The sequence below is a fragment of the Hippopotamus amphibius genome, chromosome X (genome assembly GCF_030028045.1).
Source record: "Hippopotamus amphibius kiboko isolate mHipAmp2 chromosome X, mHipAmp2.hap2, whole genome shotgun sequence".
In the NCBI taxonomy this organism is placed as follows: Eukaryota; Metazoa; Chordata; class Mammalia; order Artiodactyla; family Hippopotamidae; genus Hippopotamus; species Hippopotamus amphibius.
This window is the reverse complement of record NC_080203.1, coordinates 124013795-124037899: the sequence shown is the minus strand read 5'-3', so window position 1 is coordinate 124037899 and position 24105 is coordinate 124013795. Positions and strand designations below refer to the sequence as shown.

General features: G+C 39.7%; 1 protein-coding gene across 6 annotated transcripts in view; it reads right to left on the bottom strand.

Annotated features, from left to right (window-relative positions):
- Positions 1 to 23415, bottom strand: part of ACE2 (angiotensin converting enzyme 2) — a 44893-nt gene extending 21478 nt beyond the window's left edge. For 2 of the 6 annotated variants that reach the window (XM_057717722.1, XM_057717723.1), the window contains exons 1-8: positions 23235 to 23410; positions 22296 to 22583; positions 11600 to 11758; positions 8245 to 8335; positions 7662 to 7805; positions 6182 to 6294; positions 3041 to 3146; positions 448 to 545 (exon numbers count right to left, since the gene is read on the bottom strand). In XM_057717722.1, the coding sequence (XP_057573705.1) occupies positions 448 to 545; positions 3041 to 3146; positions 6182 to 6294; positions 7662 to 7805; positions 8245 to 8335; positions 11600 to 11758; positions 22296 to 22481 (897 nt within the window). In that variant the 5' untranslated portion in view covers positions 22482 to 22583; positions 23235 to 23410. Of the gene's footprint in view, positions 1 to 447; positions 546 to 3040; positions 3147 to 6181; positions 6295 to 7661; positions 7806 to 8244; positions 8336 to 11599; positions 11759 to 22295; positions 22584 to 23234 lie in introns of those variants that run through there. The other 4 variants (XM_057717724.1, XM_057717726.1, XM_057717725.1 and 1 more) reach the window with 4 other exon arrangements.
- Positions 23416 to 24105: the final 690 nt, after the last annotated feature.

Sequence of the window (24105 nt, the reverse complement as noted above, 5' to 3'; positions counted from 1 at the left end):
CCAAGATGGTAACAGAAAGGTTATTTAAAAAATATTTTAGAGTCGTAATACTTTTGACAATAATGATTTCTAATATGCAAAAATCTAATGACATCCTTTATTTTTTAACTGTTCATAGAGATTACTGACTACTTAGCAATGACTAACTTTAGAAAGAGTTATGGCCACCAGTTGATAATGACACATCTTATTGCTTAATGGAAAACAGGTCGTCTCCACTTTTAATATCTCTCAGCAAGATCAATACCATACTTATTCAAGGTACTTGATGTCACTGACATTGTAAACTACTTCTCCATGCAAAGATAGCTACATAAGAAATAAATTTAAATTAGCTTGAATTTTTTTTCTCATTTACATGGTTTCATAAGACAAGAAAAGAAGGATGGCATAAAAAGCAATGAGGTTGAGGATTTAGATTTGGTTTTCAAGGTGTCTTCTTCCTACCTGGTTCTCCATTTCTCTGGTAACATCTATGCTTGGTTTCTGTCCAAAGGGGACTGTCAAAGGGTACAGATTTGTCCAAAATCTCCCCCACATATCACCTATTTTAAAAAAAGATTTCATTAATACATGACAAAGACAGCAGAAGTATAAACCTGATTATACATAGTGCATGAGGTAGGACTGGTAAACAGGACATAGAGTATTCTACATTTAACCTAGTTTCTGTGCTTCCTTTTCACTACCTCTTTTCCTCTTCCCTTATGTTATATTTTCAGCATTCCCTTCTTTTTCTATCTCCTCTAAAAGGTTAAAATGGCAGGAGGTGATGTGGCTAGGCAAAGCTTGTTAGGGAATCATCCCTGTTTCTCACATTTCAAATTACAATTAAAAGGCACAATGTATTAAATATACGGGACATCATAGCTACTATAGATTAGAAGTAGATTTATATAGTCCCTCATCCATGCGACAAAATACTACAAATTAAACTATTAGTAATCCATGATATTGGATTCAAGAGAGATCATATAGACAGACTTGTAGTTGCCAAGGGGGATGGAGGGGGAGGGAGGGATGGATTGGGAGTTTGGGGTTAGCAGATGCAAACTATTATATATAGAATGGATAAACAACAAGGTCCTAGTGTAGAGCACAGGGAACTATACTCAATATCCTGTAATAAACCATAATGGAAAAGAAAAAAGAGAGAGAGAGATCATATAGGATCATCATTCAGGAATCTCTGCTAACTAACTAGTAACTAAGTTCCACTTTTATTACTATACTATAGGAATCCACTTAACTGGGTGATTTTTCAAACATCTCAAACCAATGTTAAACTGGATTCCAAGGCCAGAAACCCTAAAAGGAAAAAAAATGGATCTAGAAAAAAATCAGTCTAATAATAGGACCAGAATCCTGGTACCAAAGGAATGGGGAAAAACAACTACATAAAGAATATGCCAATTAACTCATGTTTTAAAAGATAAAATTCAGTAGAGATCAATGTAAGGACCCAATGCTTCAAATTTAAAGAAACATCGGTCTATTATAGAAATATGTGATATGTGACATCAGGCTGAAACATAGCCCACATGTAAAAGACCAAAAGGGACCTGACAAACATTATGACGTGGCTTCCAAAACACAAATGTGACTGTAAAGTAAGTGAATAGAATTATAGTGTCTAGAACAATGGAAACCATAGCACCATTTTTATTCCATGTTGGTCAGACTTCATCTGGAGTAACTGTTCAGTTCTGAGCATGATATTTGAAGAGGAACATCAACAAAGGATAGCTTGTCCAAAGGAGAACAAGTAGAAAAGTGAGATTTCAAAGAATGGTTGAAAATCTATGTAGGATATTTAACATAAAAGAGGAAAATAGTGTATACGTGACGATAACAATAATACTCACTAAAGTATACTGAGTACATACTCTTGTGCCAGGTACTATGCTGTGCCTTGATAACGGCTGTTTACCAATCTCTAGAAGGCCATCTTGTGGAAGAAGAATGGACATAGTCTGGGTAACCTCATAGCATGGAATTAGGCAAAATGAATGGAAGGCATTAGAGGGGTGTTGATTCACCTCCACATAAGGTGAGACTTTCTGATAATTGGTACAATGTAGTGATGGATTATTCTTCTTTAGAAGGAAGAAAGAGCCACCTTACACCAGACAGATTTGAGCAGAAAATGAATTTCTGAAGAATTTCTACCAAAGACACTACAGAGAGTATTTACACATTGCTTTAGAGGAGCAAGTCTCCACTGGTTCTTTGTCCAGATTGCCTCCTGCTAAGAGAGAGGCTTGGCTGTGGAGAATCAGCTACCAGCAACTTAGCTTGACTGTAGTTGGCATGCTATGTATGCAGGACATGAACTTTTCAAACACATATTTTATTTGGCCTCAGCTTCTGGGGTGGGGGAGATGGGAGGAAGGATGACCACTCTCTGACGGGGAATAAGGAGGTTCAATAAAGGGCCCCAGGTCTTGCATGGTCTACAAAAGCTCTATGGCAGGATCCAAAGTTCTCGGAAGATTGCTTCTCCTCCTAAACTAGGCATCTTCCTTCATGATGAAGACTTCATTCATTACTCATATGATTCCAAACCAAGTACTTTTCAGCAAAAGAAACTGTCACAGTTGAACAATGAACTTCCGAAGCTTTTACTCAGGCTATACCTTAATTCTCGAGAGTCTTTCTCTCACCCTTGACCTCCCTCAGCCCACCAAGCTTCTTTCCTCTGACAATATGATGTTAAAGTTCCACCTCAAGGATTAGCCAACCAAACTGAATAATAAAACTTATTTTCCCCATTTCCACTCTCATTTCTCTAGTGATCTGGAATAACCCCTTTATCCTATAGACTGCGGCCAACATAACTCTTTATGTATAAAGTAATGCAATAGAGAACAATTTAAAATTACTTTTCTGCTGAAGACAGTGCTTTCAAAATGTGATTTCTATAATGTTACTAACTTCATTCACAGAATTTTTCAGAAGTTGGGCCTCACTCCAAAAAAACAACTTTATTGGTGGAAATAACAAAGAGCAAAGTACACAGAGAATTCCTGGAGTTTCTTACCAAGCAAATGGGCAGGGAGGCAGCCAGTCGGACTGATATGGGAAGGGTAGGCATCCATCAACTTTGTCCTCACATAAGCGTGAAGCTGTTCATACAATGGTTTAATCTGAAAAGCCCAGGAAGAGAGTTTAAGACCAACAGTAGCCTACTCCAATTTCCAATCCCCAACACTAAAAACAGGAGCTTCTTTAGACAAGTAGAATTTCCCTAAGTTCTAATTTCTTCTCCTTGGAAATATTCTGGAGAGTTTGAAAGCATTCCTTCTTCCCAGACATTGATGATGACTAGTTCCACTGCATAAAGCAATGAACACACCTAGAGGGATACAGATCCCAAAAGGAAGGCAGATGCAAAAAAATATTCATTTTTAAGATGCTACCCACTTCCTTCATTTTTAAATTGAACCACCATTTACATACCATAAAATCCACCCATTTTAAAGTATATAGTTTCGGGAGTTTTAATAAAAGTATACTGTTGGACAACCATCACTACTGTTCAGTTTTAGAACATTTCCAACATCCCCCAAAGTTTCCTTGTACCCATTTGCAGTCCACTCCATTCCCACCTCCAGCCCCAGGTGATCACTGAACTGATTTCTCTCTCTGTAGTTTTGCCTATTCTGCACATTTCATATAAATGAAATCCAACAATATTGTGACCTTTTCTGTTTGGCTTCTTTCATTTAGCATAATTTTTTTTATTATTCTATTTATTGATAGGTTTACACTCTTTTTTTTTTTTTTTTTTTTTTTGGTTGCGTTGGGTCTTCATTGCTGTGCGCGGTCTTTCTCTAGTTGCAGCGAGCGGGGGCTACTCTTCGTTGTGGTGCCTGAGCTTCTCACTGTGGTGGCTTCTCTTGTTGCAGAGCAAGGGCTCTAGGCGCATGGGCTTCAGTAGCTGTGGCACGTGGGCTCAGTAGTTGTGGCTCACGGGCTCTAGGGCGCAGGCTCAGTAGTTGTGGCGCATGGGCTTGCTCCGCGGCATGGTGGGATCGTCCCAGACCAAGGACTGAACCCATAGCCCCTGCATTGGCAGGAGGATTCTTAACCACTGCACCACCAGGGAAGTCCCAGCATAATGTTTTTCATGTTTATCCATGTTGTTGCAAGTATCAGTGTTCTTTCCTTTTTATTACTGAGTAGCATTTCATTGTATGAATACATCAGAGTTTGCTTCATTTATATCTTATGGATAAAATTCACCAGTTGAAGGATGACTAGGTTGTCTCCAGTTTGGGGCTATTACCAGTAATGTTTCTATAAACATTCATGTATAAGTCTTTGTATGGCTATATGTTTTCATTTCTCTCACATAGATCGTGAACAGTGAAATACCTTAGTGATATGGTAAGTATGTGCTTAACTTTTTAAGAAACTGCCAAAGCACTTTCCAAAATGGCTGTACCATTTTACATTTCTGTCAGCAGTGTTTGAGGGCTCCAGTGCCTCCACAGCCTCACCAACACTTAGTATTGTCAGTCTGGTTTTTCATTTGTTTGTTTTGTTTTTTCTTATTTTGGCTGCACCGGGTCTTAGTTGCGACAAGCGGGATCTTTAGTTGCGGCATGCAGACTTCTTAGTTGTAGCATGCATGCCAGATCTAGTTCCCCAGTTAGGGACTGAACCCAGGCCCCCTGCATTGGGAGCTCAGTCTTACCCACTGGACCACCAGGAAAGTCCCTGTCAGTCTGTTTTAATCACAGTCATTCTGGTCGGAATGTAATGGGATTTTTTTTTAATTGAAGTATAGTTGATTTACACTGTTGTGTTCGTTTCAGGTGTACAGCAAAGTGATTGAGATATATATATATATATATATATATATATATATATATATATACATATATATATATACACATAGATATATTCTTTTTCAGATACTTTTCCATTATAGGTTATTACAAGATAGTGAGTATAGTTCCCTGTGCTATAAAGTAGAACTTTGTTGTTTATCTATTTTATATATAGTAGTGTGTATATGCTAATCACAAACTCCTAATTTATCCCTCCCCCACTTCCCTTTGGTAACCAAAATTTTGTTTTCTATGTCTGTGAGTCTGTTTTTGTTTTGTAAATAAGTTGATTTGTATCATTTTTTAGATTCCACATATAAGTGATATCATATGATATTTGTCTTTCTCTGTCTGACTTACTTCACTTAGTATGATAATCTCTAGGTCCATCCATGTTGCTGCAAATGGCATTATTTCATTCATTTTTATGCCTGAGTAATATTTCATTGTGTATATGTACCATATCTTCTTTATCCATTCATCTGTCAATGGACACTTAGGTTGCTTCCATGTTTTGGCTGTTGTAAATAGTGCTGCAGTGAACACTGGGGTGCAAGTATCTTTGAATTAGTTTTCATCTTTTCTGGATATATGCCCAAGAGTGGGATCACTGGATCATATAGTAACTCTATTTGCAGTTGTTTTTAATCATGGTTTTAATGTGCTTTTCCCTAATAACGTTTTACTTGCTTATTTGCCATTTGTATAATTTCTTTGGTGATGTACTTATTCAAATCTTTTGCGCATTTCTTTTGCAGGGTGGGGGGGGACTTGTTTGTCCTACTTCCATTTTTGATAGCTCTGCCCAACTATGGCTATGACAGAATAGCTTCACATAAGAAGTTGGAAGGCATAGGGGTAAGGAGGGGACGTGGGGGTCAAAATGAAGGAAGAGGGAGACACTGAGAAGTGTCTATGGGCACTTTTAATAGGACTCTCCCTTCCCCAAAGATAAGGAAACAACAGTGACAATTGTCCTGAGGAAGGAAGCAAAGCCTATGGCTCTGCTAAAAAAGGAAGACAGCACTGGCCCCAGGTAGCCCATGAAACCCATTCATTCTTATGGTCTAAAAGACCACTCCTTTGTACAATCTTTCCTTCTCATAATCTTGCTATTGTTAACTGTTGGTCAGTGGTTGAAAGGGAGAGAAAAGCAGAGCAATTCTGATCACCCGTAGGAGTTGCCCTGCGATTGCTTACAATCTTTTCAAGTTGTAATATTCCATAACTCTGAGGCCTGGGAGTGACCAGCCAGTGTGCTAAGAACAAGCCAGAGTGCTTTTGGTCCCTGTCTCTTCTTCCCACGCACTGCCTTACATCTGTCTCTGCGGACAGTTCCTTATTACCTCTGCAAACGTACGTTCCACATCTGTGATCAGCTGATCGCGGCTGTAGTCATAGTCACCTGCCCCCGTCACTTCATAATCCCCTCTCCAATAGTCCCCGTAGTCCTCATAATCTGTTTTTAAAAAGAAGAAAGATGAGAACATTTGGAAAGAAAGAGATAAACCACAGTATACATAGAACAGCTTTCCTGGGAGGTTAAAAAAAACTCCAAAGACCTGTCAAATATCAACTCAAAGGATGCAAATAAATAATAATACTAGCTAATGTGCCTGAAATTTAATTCATTACCTCATTTAATAAGCACAAACACTCTACAAGATGGATAGTATTATAATCCCCATGGTGCAGGGTGACAGCCTGCTCTTGGCCGGGTAAATGATTCATCCAAGGTCACACAACTGGTGAGGGGCAGAGGCGCACTCCTAGTCTCCTAGCCCCGGAGAGTCTACTCTCTCCACAGGTCAGTTTACATCTTTAGCTTTAAAATATGCGATTGGATCTTTAAATTCTCATTTTGTTCAGGGCCTTATATTTTCAAGTGTATCCCAACTCATCTCGGACATGGCCATAGTGGGCCCGTGTTTGTTGGCAAACTGTATGTGTGTTTCGTGTAGTATCTCGTTATCAGGAAATGCAAGCTTGTGTCGGGGTAATAGCTAATACGGTTTGCAAATGTATTTTAGCAATTTTTATTTTTACACGCACGTTGGCAATGGATGCTCAGGAAGATGAGGAGAGAAGTAAATATTTGGATGGAAGGATGTGGCAATGGGCTCTGTCTCCGGCTTGCCTGTGGCTTGCGAATATGAGTTTAAGCGGTGGTGAAAGACATTTAGAAAGAACAGATGAAAAATGTTTTTCCTTCCTCAACACCAGGAGGCAGGGAATGACCAAAGCATAAATTTACTCATAATGCCACGGCTTCGGCTCATTATTCAGGCAGGAGGATAAGATATGTGGAAATTCCTCCCCATGTTAGGATTTTGATGACCACATGATTTGAGTTATAATTACAACTGCAGAGAATAGTAGGTTTCCAGCCTAAACTACTCTGATTTGTCTCCTTCTAGAACACCGCTCTGAGGTAAACACACAAATGACCTTTGAGAATGAACTGTGGCCAGATGGGAGTTTAGGGGATAGATGGTGTCCATCTCTCATCCTTTCTGGTAAATAGCATCTGTCAATCCCCAGACTACCTCAAGAACACTTGGGGGCCTAAGCCCTTCCCAGACAAATGATTTGTTTGAGGCCTGGTAACTTAGTCTCACCCTTGAGCCCTTTCAACTGCAGAATGTCAATTCACCTTTCCTTATTCCCTAGTGGTCTCCTCTTTGAGACACATAACCTGAATTGTTCAGCAGGTGATTGTTAGTTTAGAGATACCCCTCATATCAAAGGGAAGGCTTGGTGATTCATGAGAAATAGCCCTGCAGCCCCGTAGAGAGCTTCAGACCCGCCACAGCCCAGCAAACTCACTGTTGGCTCTGGCCATCTCATTTTCCAGGACCACATACTCTTCATACAATGGCCTCAGCTGCTTGCCGACCTCAGCCCTCCAGCCTTCCCAAGCCCAGAGCCTCCGACTGTAGTCTTGGCTGTTTTCCATTATGTCGTCCAAACCTGTTATCGCCAAGCACCCAAAGGAAAATAAACATGTATTTGTAAAGTTTTTATTTGTGAAGAATTATATGAAATTTAAAGAATTAAAAGGCTGGCAGACATCAAGGTCATTAAGCTGTTCAATGAAATCTCATGATTCATTCATTTCCTCAGACTTATTATAGTTTCAAAATATTTCTGCAGAGAAAAAAAAGCACCAAGGTCATTGAACTACTAACTTAGTTAAATTACTTGAGTGTGACAGGATCTACAGTGCAGTTTTGTTAAAACTTAAAAGAGCATCTGTGTGCTGAAACACACACGTTTTGACTCTTCTCCTCTTTGGAGTATCCATCTGAAAGGCACAATGTTAATGTTAATTTAATGTTAATCTCATTTTTAAAGACTGCAATAAAAAAAAAGTAAATTTTATAATCACTGTTCAAAATTAATAGCCCACCTGGTTCAAGTACTAAGCACTCCTGTGTATTTGGGTCCAAAACTTTCCCACTACTGTAGATGGTGCTCATTGTATTTAGAATCGTGTTCAACTGCAAATTAAAGATAATAAACAGTGTTAAAAGTGGGAGATGTACAAAAGAGAATGCTAATGTAGAGATGTCCTTTCAACCATGTGATTTTTTTATGCCTCAAAATACAGCAATTCACATCTTCTTGGCCAAGTACCTTCTTTTATGTAGGGTTGGAACATCTCAGTTAAATTTTCCCATCATCAACTAGACTGAAAAAAAAAAAAACAGATCTACCAAAATCCCAAGAATGTTTCTCATCCACACACGCACAGGGCAGTGCATTTCTTGTTCCATTCAGCCTTCACTGAGTGCACATTTATTGAACATCTCCTATACCCTACACTCTAAAAATTATGACATGAATGAGCCACTGGTCCCCAAGGACCCCACAATCATGTGACAGTGAGACAGTCATGAAATCAATGATTACATAAGAGAGTGACAGGTACTATAACTGTCACCAAAAAGCGATGTGGCAGCATAGGGGGGAGTGGATAAATTAATAATCTGGAGATTCAGAAATGGCTTCAAAGAAGGGGTACATTAGAGCTGTGTCTTGGAAAAGAGGTAGGAATTGGTCAAGTAGAGAAGAGAGGTAGAGGATAGAGCCTACAAGATGGAAGAAGGTTGAGAAAGACAAGGCATTTGCAGGCAGTGGTGACATGAGAGAGAAAACTGGTGTAGTGGTGTTGATTGAGGGGCATGGAGGATGGGAGAATAGAGAGGGAAGCAGGGGCAGCTCATGAGCAGCCTTCTATGCCTTACTGAAAAGTTTAAATTTTACCTTGTAGGTAAAGGAGCATAAAGGTAATAGACTAAAGCAGCACTACTCAAAGTATGATCCATGGACCAGTGCAAGTCAGCAAATAGTTTGCTTCTGGTCTATGAGAAGCACAGGAATTGACAGAATAAATGTTTATAAACTTTTAAAAACAATTTGATATTTCCATGACATCTAAGCATGTGATCAATGAAATCAACCAAGCATTGATCTGTGATGGATTGGAAATAAAGAAAGATTGGGAAGAAGTGAGGGAGTAAAGGAGGCATGGAGGGATGGAGGGAGGGAGAGAGGGAGGGAGGAAGGAAGGGAGGGAGGGAGGAGGGAGGAACTGGTTCTCTCCCATAGATGATTTAAGAAGCACTGGATTGGATGAATGGCCCTGCTTCCCCTTCTCCTGTTTCTCTCATCCGTTATTCTTTCACTCTGCTACAAGAGCCATTATCCTAAAACATGAAATAGATCCCATGCTTAAAACTTCAGTGAGATCTCACAGCCCAAAGGAATAAACCCAAGTTCCTTACCATGGCACAAAACCCCTCCTGGTCTCTTTCTCTACCTGCTTTTCCGATCTCCCCTCTTTGCTCTCCACTGAATTCATGCATCCTTGAGTCTCCCCTCTTCCCAAACACTTCAAGCTCTTCTTACATGCTTTTCAGTGATTTTTAATCCTGGCTGCACGTCAGAATTATCTGGGGATCTTTAAAAATACAATGTCCAATTTCCACCTAGACTAGACCAAGCTCCAGATAATAACAGAGCAATGGGCAAGGTCTCACATGGTGCCCTTGTGGAAAAGATGCGGAAGCGTGAAAGGGATAAAATAAAGTGGATTAATAACTATTTGAATAATGGGCCCCAAAGAATGCAGAATAATAAATATCAACTTGTAGGAAGATACACACCATATGGTTTTATCTTTGTCCTTATTGTGCATTTTTCTTCTTATAGATGCAGATAAGAACACAGTACCAGAGGGCAAGCAACCGAGAAAGACTTTGATCTTAAAGAGCCAAATCTTTTAGAGAGAAATACTTCAATAGGTTAAATCAAGGGTCTGTAAACTATGATTTGTAGACTGAATCCTGTCTGCTGCCTGTTTTTGTGAAGTTTTATTGGAACACAGCCACACCCATTTATTTCTGTGTTAGCTGTGGCTGATTTCCCGCTACAGCAGCAGAGCTGACTCATTGGGCAGAGACAGTATGGCCCACAAACCTAAAATGTCTACTATCGTTCCCTTTATAGAAAGAAAGTTTGCTGACTCCTGGGCTAGAGAGATGGGATGAGAGATTCTTATTTTAACAGGGGTAAATACAGGCTTTCTTGAATTTAGAGAAACTACCCACATAAGAATAGTGTTTTAAAAGGTATCATTTTCGGAGCAACATTGGTGGAAGGGATTTAGAGACTTTCTTGATAGTGATGTTGATATCAATTGACCATGGAATTTGACTGTCAAAAAACCAAAGCAAGCAAACAAAAGCCTAATGTAGTCCTGAACTCTCTTAGTAGGTGTAAAGCACAGGAGGCAGGATGTTGTACCCCCGCTCACCTCCGTGCAGACCCGAACCCACTCGGAGGACTGTGTTCAGTCCAAGGATACTGACAAAATGAAGCCAGCAACTAGGACTGGTTAGGGAACTTGAAACCATCGTATAAGGAAAAATTGACAAAGTGAAGGATGTTTAGCCTAGAGAAGAAAAGACTCGACTAGTTTAAAAAAAATTATCTGCCTTCTTTTATTTAAAGACTATTATAGGAGAGAGCAATTTGGCTCCAGAAGGCGGTACAAAGTAGAGGTAAAGCACTTTATGCTCAGTGGAAGGAGTATCTTGCCATCAGTCAGAGGGACCCACATATGGAACTGATGTCTTGGAAAGAAGTGATGCGCCCATCCCTAAAGTGGTTTGAGCTGGGGTGGTTTAGCCACTTGTTAAAGAAGTTGCAGAGGAGAGTTGAGAATTAAAGGGGTGGGAGAGGATCAGACGACATACAGGCCTTCTCAAGCTTGGCATCATTGACACTTTGGACCAGACAACTCTTGTCTTTGGGGGCTTCCTTGTGCCTTGTAGAGCGTTTAGCAGCATCCCTACCCACTAGATGCCAATAGCACCCCTCACCAGTCGTGACGGCCAAAATGTCTCCAGATATATTCAAATGTCCCTGGTGGGCAGAATCACTCTCAGTTGAGACGCACAGACATAGACTAAGTGCCTGATCCTCAGGAAGGTGACCTCTGTCACTGTGTCCATAATACACCACAGCGCCCTGACAATCCTGGTTTAATGATGTGTCCTAACATACCTGCGTCTTCCTTCACTCTCAAAGGATTCCAGTTTGGATGATAAATTATGTGGCCACCCTACCAAGGCACACAGCTCTTTTCTATTGTGAGCATTGCTATCTTTGCAGATAAAGGAAGCAGCCCTGGGTGATATTAATGTTTAAGATTTCCCAAATATTTCAATTCTTGGGATCCGTGCTTGCATGTCACATACTCGTTTGCTCTTATCTGCCGAGAGCGCTGAGGTCCCACTCTGCTGAAGGGCCTGCAACTGGCGCTTGAGTGTGAGATCCTGAATTTCTTCTAGTGAAAACATTTTGGCAGCCTTGGACTGTTCTTCATAAAAGGCAGACCATTTGGCCCTGGCTTCATTCTGAAACGGCAAAAAAAGACACAAAACCAAACCAAAAGTTGAAGTTAGAATGGGACTGCTCGAATAGATAGAACAGAAGAGAGAGTCCAAAGAACATCTGGTGGAACATCTAATATTTCCTGAGTGATTTAATTCTCTACTTTGCTGAAGGTCAAGGTTTAGCTTAAGAGTGACCAAGCCACTCTTGGTCACTCTCTCTTTCTGGCCTAGTGCTTATTTTTCCCAAGGGTCCTGTCCCCAGAAATGGAAGTGAATTCTCACAGATGATTCATGTTGTGGGGCCCTGGAATGTATGGCCTTAGCACTGTGACGTGGGTGAGTTGCTCAAGGATTCAAGGATCAATGCTCTAAACGCAGAGCCCAGCAGAGCTCGGAGCGGACTTCCTGGGAATACAGCTTCCTCATGGTGATGAGAACCATGAGAAACGAGAACTAGTTTGCATGAAGTACCATGGTGCCGTGATTTACCAGAGATTGTGATCTTAAATTATGATCCCCTTGATCTTAAATCAAGGATGCCCAGGATGTGGCCATTTGGTAGCCGTGATGATTTTCTACCAGCCAAAGAAACCAATAAGCAGGTGACAGTGCCAGGATTCACTTGCCCCCTATCTTGACCATCAGCAGGCAAGCGGACTTCTCCAGACTTATCCAAAGCAGTTTTCTCTCAGTGCACAAGCTCACTTCCACTTATCAAAGACTAAAATGAGCAACTACTTTGTACATTGTACTTCTCCAGGCCATATAAAAGAGGTAGCATAGGAGGCAAGTAAGAACTCCATTCCTGGGGTCAGACACCTCTGACTAGCTGTGTGACCTTGAGCAAATTACTTAGCCTCTCTGAGTCATGTTACCTTACCTGTAAAATGACTGTAATAGTAGAACTTACCTCAAAGGGTTGTTGTAAGTACAAGAAAATTTAACAAATGATAAAATGCCTATCAGAGTGCCTGGTACATCCTAAGCATTAAAAAATGATAGCTACTTTATCACTTATAGGGAAAAAAGTCCTTGTCCTTAAGTTGCTGACAGTTTTATTGAACAGACAAGATATGCATCATGAATGTTTCATTACTGAAACATAAGAGCATATGATAACGTGAAACTATGAGTGGGGCCAAGCACTTCCTGTTACAGGGACCAGATCTGGCAAGCCCTCATGGAGGAGGTGGAACTTAAGACAGACCTTAAAGTAGGTAGGAAATAGATGGGTGTAGAGTACTTTGCAAAATAATTTACCTCATTTGGTCTTCTTAACAACCCCGTGAGATAGAAAATTATTCTATTTCCATTTTTTTTTTCGTGTGTGTAGAAAGGGGCTAAGAGAAATAAACAGTGGAGCTGGCAACTAACAGCCAGTATCTGAATCCTGGATCCTGTGATGGACAGACTCTAAGATGGCTCCCATGATCCCTACTTCCTAGTAGTACACCCTTGTGTGTTTCCCACCCCTTGAGTGTGAGAAGGACCTGTGACTCGCTTCTAACCAGGAGAATATAGCAAGAGTGACAGGGTATACATGTTTATGTTACATAAGATTGTCATGTTTATCTTATAAGGCCACATGAAGATGGCCTCTGACTGACATCTTAAGGACCTCAGTCCAGCAGCAGATGAGGATCTGAATGCTACCACTAACCACATTAGCTTGGAAGCGGATTCATCCCCAGTCGAGATGCAGATGAGACCACAGCTATAGCCAGGACCTTGATTATAATCTTATGAGACTCAGAAGCAGATTCACCTAAGCTGTGCCTGGATCCCTGCCCCCACAGGAACTGTGAGACAATAAATGTGTGTTATTTTAAGCTACTACACTTGTGGTAATCTTTTACTCAATAGATAACTAGTACACATTCCAAAGCAGGACTCCAAGCATGACTGCACTTTCTAGGCCAAGGAATTTTACTTTTATCCTGTAAATCCTAGGGAGTCACTTAGAGGTTGTAAGTAGGTGTGTGACATGATGAAAGTAGTGCATGAAAGGGACAACAATGGGTCAGACAAGAGGTGAAGGGACTAGTCACAGTGAAATGGAAAATGATTCCTCTCTTTATTGAGCACACACAACCCCTCAGGAACTACTTCTCAATTAATCCTCACAAACAATCTTGTGAGGTAGTTGTGATTGTCTCCACTTCACAAGTGAGATAAATGAGGCACAGAGTAGGTAAGTAACTTTGCCTAGGTCACACAGCTAGTAACTGGAAGAGCCAGGGTGTCAACCCAGGTATGTTTACCTCCAAAGCTAATGCTCTCAACCATTGGCTATAGATTGGATTCGACACATTCTGGTCTTCTCTCTCACATGCCAGAGTGAGAGGGAGTGAGCTATGGAAAGAGGAGTTTGGTCTACAGCACAAATTCATTTATGCAACCCACCACTCAGCTCTTAGTCCCTACCCCTTTTCATCCAATCCAGGAAGATTTACAGCAAAATTTCTGGTGAAACTTTGATCCCAAATTAAGGCAATTCTTTTCTTTTCAATCTACTTTGGAAACAGCTTAAAATCCCCAAAAGGCCTCAGTCTTAAAATATTTTTTTAAAAATTATACTGCATGTGGGAACTTTGACGATATCTGTTTTATTTTATTTATCACTACCATATACAACTGTTATACTTTATATCACAAAAATGTTACTTTATGTTGCCTTGAATTTTGGCCCCTGGGGACACACTGTTCCATCCCATGCTGTTCTTTTAAATATTATTTACAATTTATTCCATATTCATACTATAAGGCTCCCAAGCCTAAATAAAACTGACAGCTTAGCAGTTATAAAGAGAATCAAAGTCAGTTCATGCATACCATCCAAGTAACAGAGACAGTGCTTGAGAGCTATATGTAATTTTTGGATTTGACTGATGAATGAACTGAAGCATATACAGTAACTTACATAGCTACAGGGTTCAAAAGGAACCATTACAGGTCAAACAAGTGGCATCCCGTGCTGCCTCTATGCAAGGCAAGAGAGCAGCAACTAACACAGCAAAAATTTCCACAGCCATTGATTTTGGGGTCAAGATACACATTACTCAGTACAAGCACAGGAAGTTAAAACCCTCTCTGACTTCCTATGTATAACTATAGTGGATACCATATTCTCATCCTATGAGAGATCCTTTGTAATTTCAAGGACTGAAAATGTAAAATCCTAAACTATATTTTAAAATATTCCAAAAGGTATCCTGATCTTTTTGGCCCTTAATGATGGGCAAGTTAAATATGCTTTCATTATGCTTTTAAATGTTTTCATATGAGCTTCATCTTAAGCCATAGGTCTGTGGTCTCTACCCAAATTGTGATCATTTTATTTAAACAATTAAAATGTTTTTGTGATAAGTTGTTTGAAATGCAAAGAATTAAAATCTCATTTTCTTTGTTTCTATAACTCACTATCAACCCCTAAACCACTTCTTCCCCTGTAGGTATGAGAGTTCCCTGAAGACAGAAGATGAAAAACCGAATGGAACCTTAGCATCCAAGCAGTAACTTGGAGCCCAACAGGCCCCCAGGGAAGCCCCCACCCCCACCCTCAGGTCCCATATGCTGGCCCAGTTTCCAGATATAGCTCTCAAAACCACATCAGATTCAAAGATGAAAACTGTCTTGGTTACTTTTCAAATACGCCCAGATACCTGCATATTTTTTAAGCACTCTATTCAACAAAGCAGATAATCTAAATTGTAACAACATGAATTCTATTGCTTTTCCTTGAGAATCAAAAAGTTATTTTTTCTGTTTTCAGATGGGAGGAAGGGATGTGGCGTTCAAACATTTTAATTTTTTTCTGAATTTTATCTCATAGGGGAAAAAAACCACTCATACCTGAAATTGGATCCTGCCAGAAAGTGGCCCACCAGATATATATTTGAGATATTTCATAATAAAAAAATATAATATAGTATTACTAACATAGCAAATATCACGAAAACCTCTACTCAGATATTTTAAATGTTGACACTTGGCAATCGTTGCTTCAGACATATTTATTTAGTGGTTACAGTCAATAATATCATATTATATAATCAAAAGTTGCTAAGAGAGTAGATCTCAAATGTTCTCACAACGAAAAAGACATGGTAATCATGTGACATAAGGTAGATGTTAGCTAAGGCTACTGCTCCCATGGTAATCATTTTGCAATATATGTGTGTCAAATCAACATTTTGTACACCTTAATCTTACACAATGTTCTATGTCAATTATATCTCAATAAAGTTGGGAAAAAAAGAAAACCCCTCTGCTTTTTTCACTCAACATTACCTTTTTTTCCAGTTTTTCAAGTATATATACTTTACTCATCTTAACTGCTATGTAATATTTAAGTATATGACCAAATCCAAGTTTATTTAATAATTTTTCATCTATGGATGTTTATTGTGTTTCCTGTTTTTAAGTATTATATATTTTTTGCCATATACATCCTTGAATTAGGTTGAATCATATGAAATTGCGAACATTTAATTTTAACCTGCAAATATGCAAATTTCATAGGATGCAACCCAAGTCAAAGTTTCTTGAGCACACAGGTGAGGCTCTCCAGGGGGAATTCATAGAAGTGGAATTGATGGGTTAAAGCAATTTTCAACTCCTGTAGATATTGTCAAATTTTGGTAAACCTGATTTTATGTCAACTCAGCATTTCATTACTAATATGATGTTATCCCTCCGATTATTGGTGAGGCTAAACATACTTATGAGGTATGTAAATATATGTATATTCAAATTTCCTCGTCTATGCATTTGCTGCTCATATCTTTCCCCCACTTTTCTAGTGAATTTTTGTCTTTTTTATCACTTAGTAAATTTCTTCATATATTCTGGCCGTTAATCTTTTGTGAATTATATGTATCACAAATGTTTTCTCAAGCTCTGCTTCTTGTCTTGTGTGTGTCTGTGTGTGTCTGCGTTTATGATGTCTTTTAGTGTGCAAAAATTTCTTTTTAATCCTAATGCAATTGATTTGCTCAGTCTTTTCCTTTATAGATGCATCCTTTTGTCTCTTATTTAATAAACCATTCCCAACCAAAAGTCATTTAATAAACCATTCCTAACAAAGAGTCACCTATATTTCCTTATAAAAGTTTGTCTTGCTTTTTATATTTAATTTTTAGTCTATCTTAAATTTATTTGTATCTATTGTGTAAAGTAGGAACACCTTGAACTTTGGGTCATAAAAGGGTCCCTACACCAACTCGAGGATGGAAGATGCCTTAGAAGACTGGGGCAGGGAGGGTGGGGGGGACTCGAGGGGGGGGCGTCAAGGAAGGGAGGGAATATGGGGATATGTGTATAAAAACAGTTGATTGAACCTGGTGTACCCCCCAAAAAAAATAATAATAAAAAAAAAAAAGGGTCCCTACAGATTTTTAAATTTGCTTCTTTTTTCCAGAGCTCTAGGAACCTGAACTAGTTTCTTGTTAAATTTCTTGGCTCAATAGTCCCGCATCCTGCTAGTAGTATAAAGTCAATTTCCACACCTATTAAAAAACTCACAAGTGAAATCTGATTTTGATCAAGTCTCTAGATCAGGACTCTGCCTACCATCTGTTTTTGTAAATAAAGTTTTATTGGAACGTATTCACACCCATTTATGTATTGTCTATGGCTGCTTTTGTGCTACAAGGGCAGAGTTGACAGGTCTGCAATGGCAGAGTTGAATAGAGGCTGTAGGCTCACAAAGCTTGAAATATTTACTGCCTCCCCCATTAGGGAAAAAGTGTGCTGACCTCTGCCCCGGATCTGTACATTTACAGAAAACACAGGGGTCAAAAGAGCATGTTAAGCAACACTATGGGAACACAATCAGCAAATCCAGAAAGTGGGAGTTTCTATAGGACTAACAATTCAGGTCTTCTGCAAATAAATTGCAAAACAAGACAAAACAAACAAAAAGATGAGGGAGGGACTCTATAGACTAAAAGAGACTTAAAGTACATATGCCAAAATGATCAAGAGAGGGAAAACCAGCTGAAACTATTTTTAAAGGAGACATTAGGGTACATTTAAAAATCGACTAGGTATTTTATGATATTGAGGAATTATTGTCAAGTTTTTGACATGGTACTGTTATTAAGGTTGTTTTAAAAATTCTTACTTTGAGAGCTACAAGGTGAAATATTTATACATAATACATAGTTATATGATGTTGGGAATTTCCTTCAAAATAATCCAATAAACATGGGGTTGGGTAGAAAAATAAAACAAGATTGGCCAAAGTGTTTGATAATTGCTGAAGCTGGGTGATGGGTATAAGGAGATTCAACATACTAGTCTTTCTTCTCTTATATGTGTTTGAAGATTTTTACAATAAAAAGTAAAGAAAATGCATATAATGGAATATTATTTGGCAATAAAACGGAACAAAGTAACGATACATGCTACAGCATGCAGAGTGAAAGAAGCCAGTCACAAAAGACCACCTAATGTATAATTCCATGTATATGAAATGTCCAGAATAGGTAAATCTGTAGAGACAGAAAGTAGATTAGTGGTTGCTTAGAGCTGGGGGGTGGGGAGGAAGAGTGATTGCTAATGCGCATGTAGTTTCTTTTGGGAGTGATAAAAATGTTCTAAAATGAGACAGTGATGATGGTTGTACAATTCTGCAAATATACTAAAAAGCATTGAATAGTATACTTTAAATTGGTGAAGTTGATGGTGCATAATTGTATCTCAGCAAAGCTGTTGTTAAAAGCCCTCAACAGTAACAGCAAAGAAAGAAAAAAACCCACCTTATTCCCTAGGTCCTATAACTAGATCTGAGATACCCATGGAACTGCTCCAAACCAAAGGATTTCGCCAAAATTAAGTGAATTCTCTTTGGCCCGGTTACCTGGCACACATTAAGAAGCAGCAGCAGCTCCTGACCACCAGGCCTCCCTCCCTGGGTGTAGCTGACGGCTGCTTGGTGTCCTGTCAGAGTGCTTAGATCAGTGAGTAATTGTCAAATTTGGATGGAATTAAGCATGTCATTTTGAGTTGCTCAAGTTTGCTTTCACCAAATTACACCACTCAACTGAGACATTATCAAATCTTCATGACAAAGAAAAACTAGTATGAACAAGGCCTCCAATGCACTGGAATCCTGTTAATCCTCCACATGTGAAACTTATCCATTCACCACTGTTCTCCACTGAAAAATCTTGGCTGGGCCCATCCACCCCCTTATGAGACAAAAAATAAGTGACTTGCCCAAGGTATCACAGCCAGCTCAGAAAAATCAAGATAGCATCAGATTTCCTAAATTGCATCGTATCGGCATTACACTGACCTTTCCCCACTCTTACACCTGGGTGTGGGTACTTGTATGTGTTGGGGAGTGTGGGACACACTCACTGGAGACAGGGTTGAAGTCTACATTCTTTCCCTGGGTACAGAATAGCAGCTTAAAATAACCCGGCTCTGGGTTCACTGTGGACAGAGGAACAGGTCCAGGAAGCAAGTGTGCCCAAGGACTTCAGGGGCTCTGACCACCCAAAGGGTAAGTGTGGGCCTCTTGCTCTCTCTTCACAACTTCTGATAACTCAACAAGAAATATTTATAAAGTGTTCTTGGAGACCTCCAGGGCTCCAACAAGGCAGTCTTCGACACCCCCTTCAGCTGTGTGCACAGGAATTTGGGGCAGCTGTAGTAGTTACTGCCAAATACTGGAACAGTGAACCAGGATGCCCCTGCCAGTGGTGAGATCTTTTTGCTCTCTTCCAGTGATAAAAAAAAATTGTCTAGGGACCTCCTATGTTGCTAGAGAGCTTCTGACTTTGCAAAAAAAAAAAAAATCCTTTTGACTTACAAAGGACTCTTTCAAAAATAAAACCAACAATAAACTTACAAAGAAGGGGCAATGCAAAAAAGTAATGTCATTTTACGGAGAAGAGAATTACTATAATACTACTACATAACAACCAACCAAAAATCTCAATGGCATAAGCGTTCATTGTTTACGTGCCTAGAATCACTGAGGGTTGCCAGGCAGCTCTGCTGATCTTGGCTAGATTTGCTTACAACTCTGGGGGTTGGTTTCAGAGGGGACAGCTATTCCATACATCTCTCACTCTTTAGGTGACCAACCCAGGCATGTTCTCATGGCAAAGGCAAAGGTGCAAAGGACAAGCCCACTGTTCAAATCCATTCCAAGCCTCCACTTATATCACGTCCTCGAACAGCCCATTGGTCAAAGTAAGTCACGTGGCAAAGGACACAGTCACATCACCTTCAGTGGGATGGCACTGCAAAGTGACATAACCTTGGGCATTGATACAGCGAAAGGTAAAGAACTGGGTCCATAAATGCACGTAACCATACTTCCTCACCCACAGTAGATCTACAATCCTTAATGTTCGTTTGAATACTTTAAAAACCTATTTATAGTTTTCAATGTCTCACTTTTTTAAAGAACGGCCTAGTTTTACAAATCTTACCAATTTCACCACCTGTAATGTAAACAGCATCTCCTCCTATTTATTGTAAATTTATCTCTTTTGAGGTTTCAAAGGCACTACCTTTCCAGTCTGAAGAGAGTTGGCCAATACAGCTGGGAACACTCTATCCTTTCTTGTTCCATTTCAGACTCATTTTTTTTCTTTTTGAGTCAGGCTTTGTAGAGGTAATTCCACTTTCTCTTCTAACTCTCTCTGATCCCCCTAAATCATTCCAGTGGCTCTTTCTTGGAGAACATGTTCCATTTCTCCAATTCCTTCTATTGATATGAGCGTGGCCACCAGCAGCGGACCATATCTCAGCTTCCTGCTCATCTTGGTACCTCTTGTAGCACCAGCTGCAGTGCCCGTTTCATCAGGGGATCTCGATATATGTGATAAGATAATAGAAGAGCCATTGCCCTCCCTGTCCATTGCCCCTCCCCAGGTAAATCCACACAGGTGCACTAATGCACTAACGTGCCCCTTCACCACCGCTGGAGGAAGGAGGTATTGCTTCTTGAATTCAGATATTTTCACTTTTCTTTAAAGGGCCCATACTGTCTGCACTTTGACCACACTGTGGATTTATGCCCTTTCATTTCTGGCCTTTCCTCTAATCAACCAGCACAATTCAAAAGTGATAGCACTTAATGATCCAGAGATGATTTGAACAAACATCACAACATCTCATTCTACAACATGCCTTCTCAGCATCTGGGCACTCAACAGAGCTCTTACATGTCTCTTCAGCAATTATAACTCCCTCTCACATTCACAGCAATGATATTGTATTGTTCTCCCAGGCTCACAAGCATTGAGCATTATTCTGGTGGTTTTGTGTATTAACTGTCGTCACAGCAACCCTATGAGGCAAGTATGAGTGTTAGGTTGTTTTCCACAGGCAGAAAAACTAAGGCACAGAAAGGTTCATTAACTAGCTCAAGTTCACCCAGGTAGAAAGTGGTGGAGCCAGGATTTGACCTTGGTAGTCTGACTCCAGAGCTCTTAGGCACAATGCCAGTCTACCTCCATGACTACCTAAGGACCATTCGGCTGAGAATCAAAACAAATGCACAATGCACTTCAGCTACTTCCAAGAGAGATCAAATAAAAAATGAGAAAAAAAGCAACAGTGAAGAGATGGAGAGGTAAGACCAACATGTGAGACAAGAAAAGAAAAAAAATGTTCTCCTATGACAACACTGGGCTGTCAAAATCTCCTGGATTTCTTTAAGCTTTAGAAAAATGGGGGGGGGGGGGGAGGGGTGGAATCTCCTAAGGAATTCAAATGAGGCAGCAGGTCTCAGATTGGATCTGTCCAGTGAGTAGCAGTAATTTAATTTAAACATGCAACCTACTATTTGAAAAAATAAGCTCCTCAACTACATTTTTGAAAGAATGTATTACTGTACAAGTGTCACAAAAACTTTTCTTAAATAATGTCGCTCCATTTCCAGTACTGCTTTGGGATCTGTGAGGGAAGAAATTTCCTAAATCCTTGCACTTGTCAAACAAAACATCTTGCTTTCCCAGAGCATTCTGAGATTTGTCAGAACCAGTTTGATTATGGTTTTTCTTAGAAGGCTGTGTGGATCCCGTATGCTCTGGGAGTCCCTCATAGCTCCATGACCATTAAAGAAGGAATTCCCAAGTCCAGCCTCACTCGACCCCTGGTAATCTTAATTACTGGATAGCTCTTTCACTAAGCCTCCAGTTGCATTTTTTCAGTTAATAGATCATTTGTAGAGAGTCTTTAGACATTCCTGTTGACATTGTAGGCTTAGGGAAATTATTCACTCAATAATTTATGGCATTTCTGTGAAATGCTTTGAAAGCCTGACTATGATGAGAATTATTGTGGCAACTTTCTAAAGCATGTTCACCGGTTTCCAAGAATCTGGACTGAGACCAGTGAATTATTTTGTAACAATTTTCCAAGTGAAACCAGAGGTCAATTGTTCAGACATCTGGGACTCCAGAATCAGAAATACTGAGGCAAACATCCAATCTCACAGCTCAGAGCATTTCTTTGATTTCCCTTTTCAGTTTCCTGGGCAATAAGCTGATTTTTAAGAAGCAACCAATACCCCTATGTAGCCATGAGAACTCACCATCTTTTGGACATTCTCATCGGTAATATTGGTGTTATAATTCCAAGAAGCAAGTGAACTTTGATAAGACAGGTCTTCAGCATCATGGTCAAACTTCAGCAAAAATGTCTTGGCCTGTTCCTCAGTGGTGGATTGAGCAGCAGTTACAGCAACGAGGCTGAGAAGGAGCCAGAAAGAGCCTGACATCTTTCTCTGTGCGCCAAGATTCCATCCACTGAACAACTTCCCTAGAGTAAAACCTCCTCATGAGATTTTCTCTCTCATCAGCCTTTGAACTTGGGTTGGGCACTGAGCAGGGAGGATGAAAAAAAAAAAAGGAAGAAGAAAAAACAGTAAACAATCTGCTGAACCAACATAAAATTCATCCTGGAGAGGACAGATATGTAAATAGATTTTAGAATGATTTCTTAAAGTAAATCAAATAAACAAATGTTATTCATTAATCCTAGAGAATCATAGCTCTCCTGGACTTTTATGGCCAAATCAAAACTTGTACATTTGGTTAATATGTTCCTTAAAATCTGTTAAAGATACACTGAAGATGTTATGATTTTACAGTGACCAACGAACTCTAGAATTAGGGAGCATGGGGGTAATGTTGGGACTTACACGTTTTAGAGACAATTCCATTAATAGTCACTTATCTCTCCTTCCTTTTTATTTTACACTTATATTCATAGAAACTCTCTACTTGGGTAACGTTTTACCTTCTTAAATAAACAACTTTGCCCTTGTTTTTATAGAATTCATTTTTTTCTGATAAATTCTCACTTCTAGGGCCATTTTTTGAAATTATAAGATACCCTCCACTCCACAAGTTAACTCTCCTGATTTAACTTGGAAAAACTTAAAAAGCCTCCTTTTCTCTTTCTCAGATGATCATATTAAACACTGGTTCTACAACTGACTTCACTGTGTGCCTCCGTCCCTTTCACTTACCTGTTTAAAACTCAGTCAAGGTAACAAAGAAATCAGAATGCCTCCACATGGTATGAAATTCAGAGAGTGTCTACCTCAAGTTCTGGTCATCCACAGCCATGGATCATGGCATAGAATTCAAAGAGACTTCAGTGGTTATCCTGTAGACTCTCAGGAGCTGGACCAGTGTCCTCATTCCCAGGGTGTAGGTATGAGTGTCATAGATAAAAGAGAGGAGCCACTTTAAATGGCAGGGCTCGTGGGCCTGCTTGACTGTGATTATGAAACCTTCACACAGGGAAAACATTTCTTCACCCAGAAAAACAAGTCTTCCAGGTCCAGGTGAAATGGCAGTAACCAAGCCTTTAAAAAAAACTTTCCACTACTTCTCCTTATTCCAAAGTTGTACATATTATTGTAGAAGAGGAAAAAAATAATAAGTAACTGTTAAAAGTGCTTTGCATTATAATATCTCACTGAAGCATTACAACAAACCTAGAAGTAAATATTTTTATTGTCATTATACAGATTATGAAACTGAGGCTCAGAGAGCTAAAATAAATGACCAACCTTACTCAGCCAGGAAGTGGTAGAGCCAGGATACAAATGTATGCAGTTTGAGTTTACAGTACAGGCCTTTAAGTTGCTGTCAATAGTCTAAGAACAATGATGAAGGTGTAAATAAAGAGTAGCACAGGGACATGGACCTTTGGTGATGATGATGGATTTGGTTCCACCGCATCAAAAAAAGGTGGATTCTGAGACTTCCCTGGTGGTCCAGTGGTTAAGAATCCACCTTCCAACGCAGCTGATGTGGGTTCAATCCCTGGTCAGGGAACTAAGATTTCATGTGCCACGGGGCAGCTAAGAGAGGCCATGTGCCGCAACTACT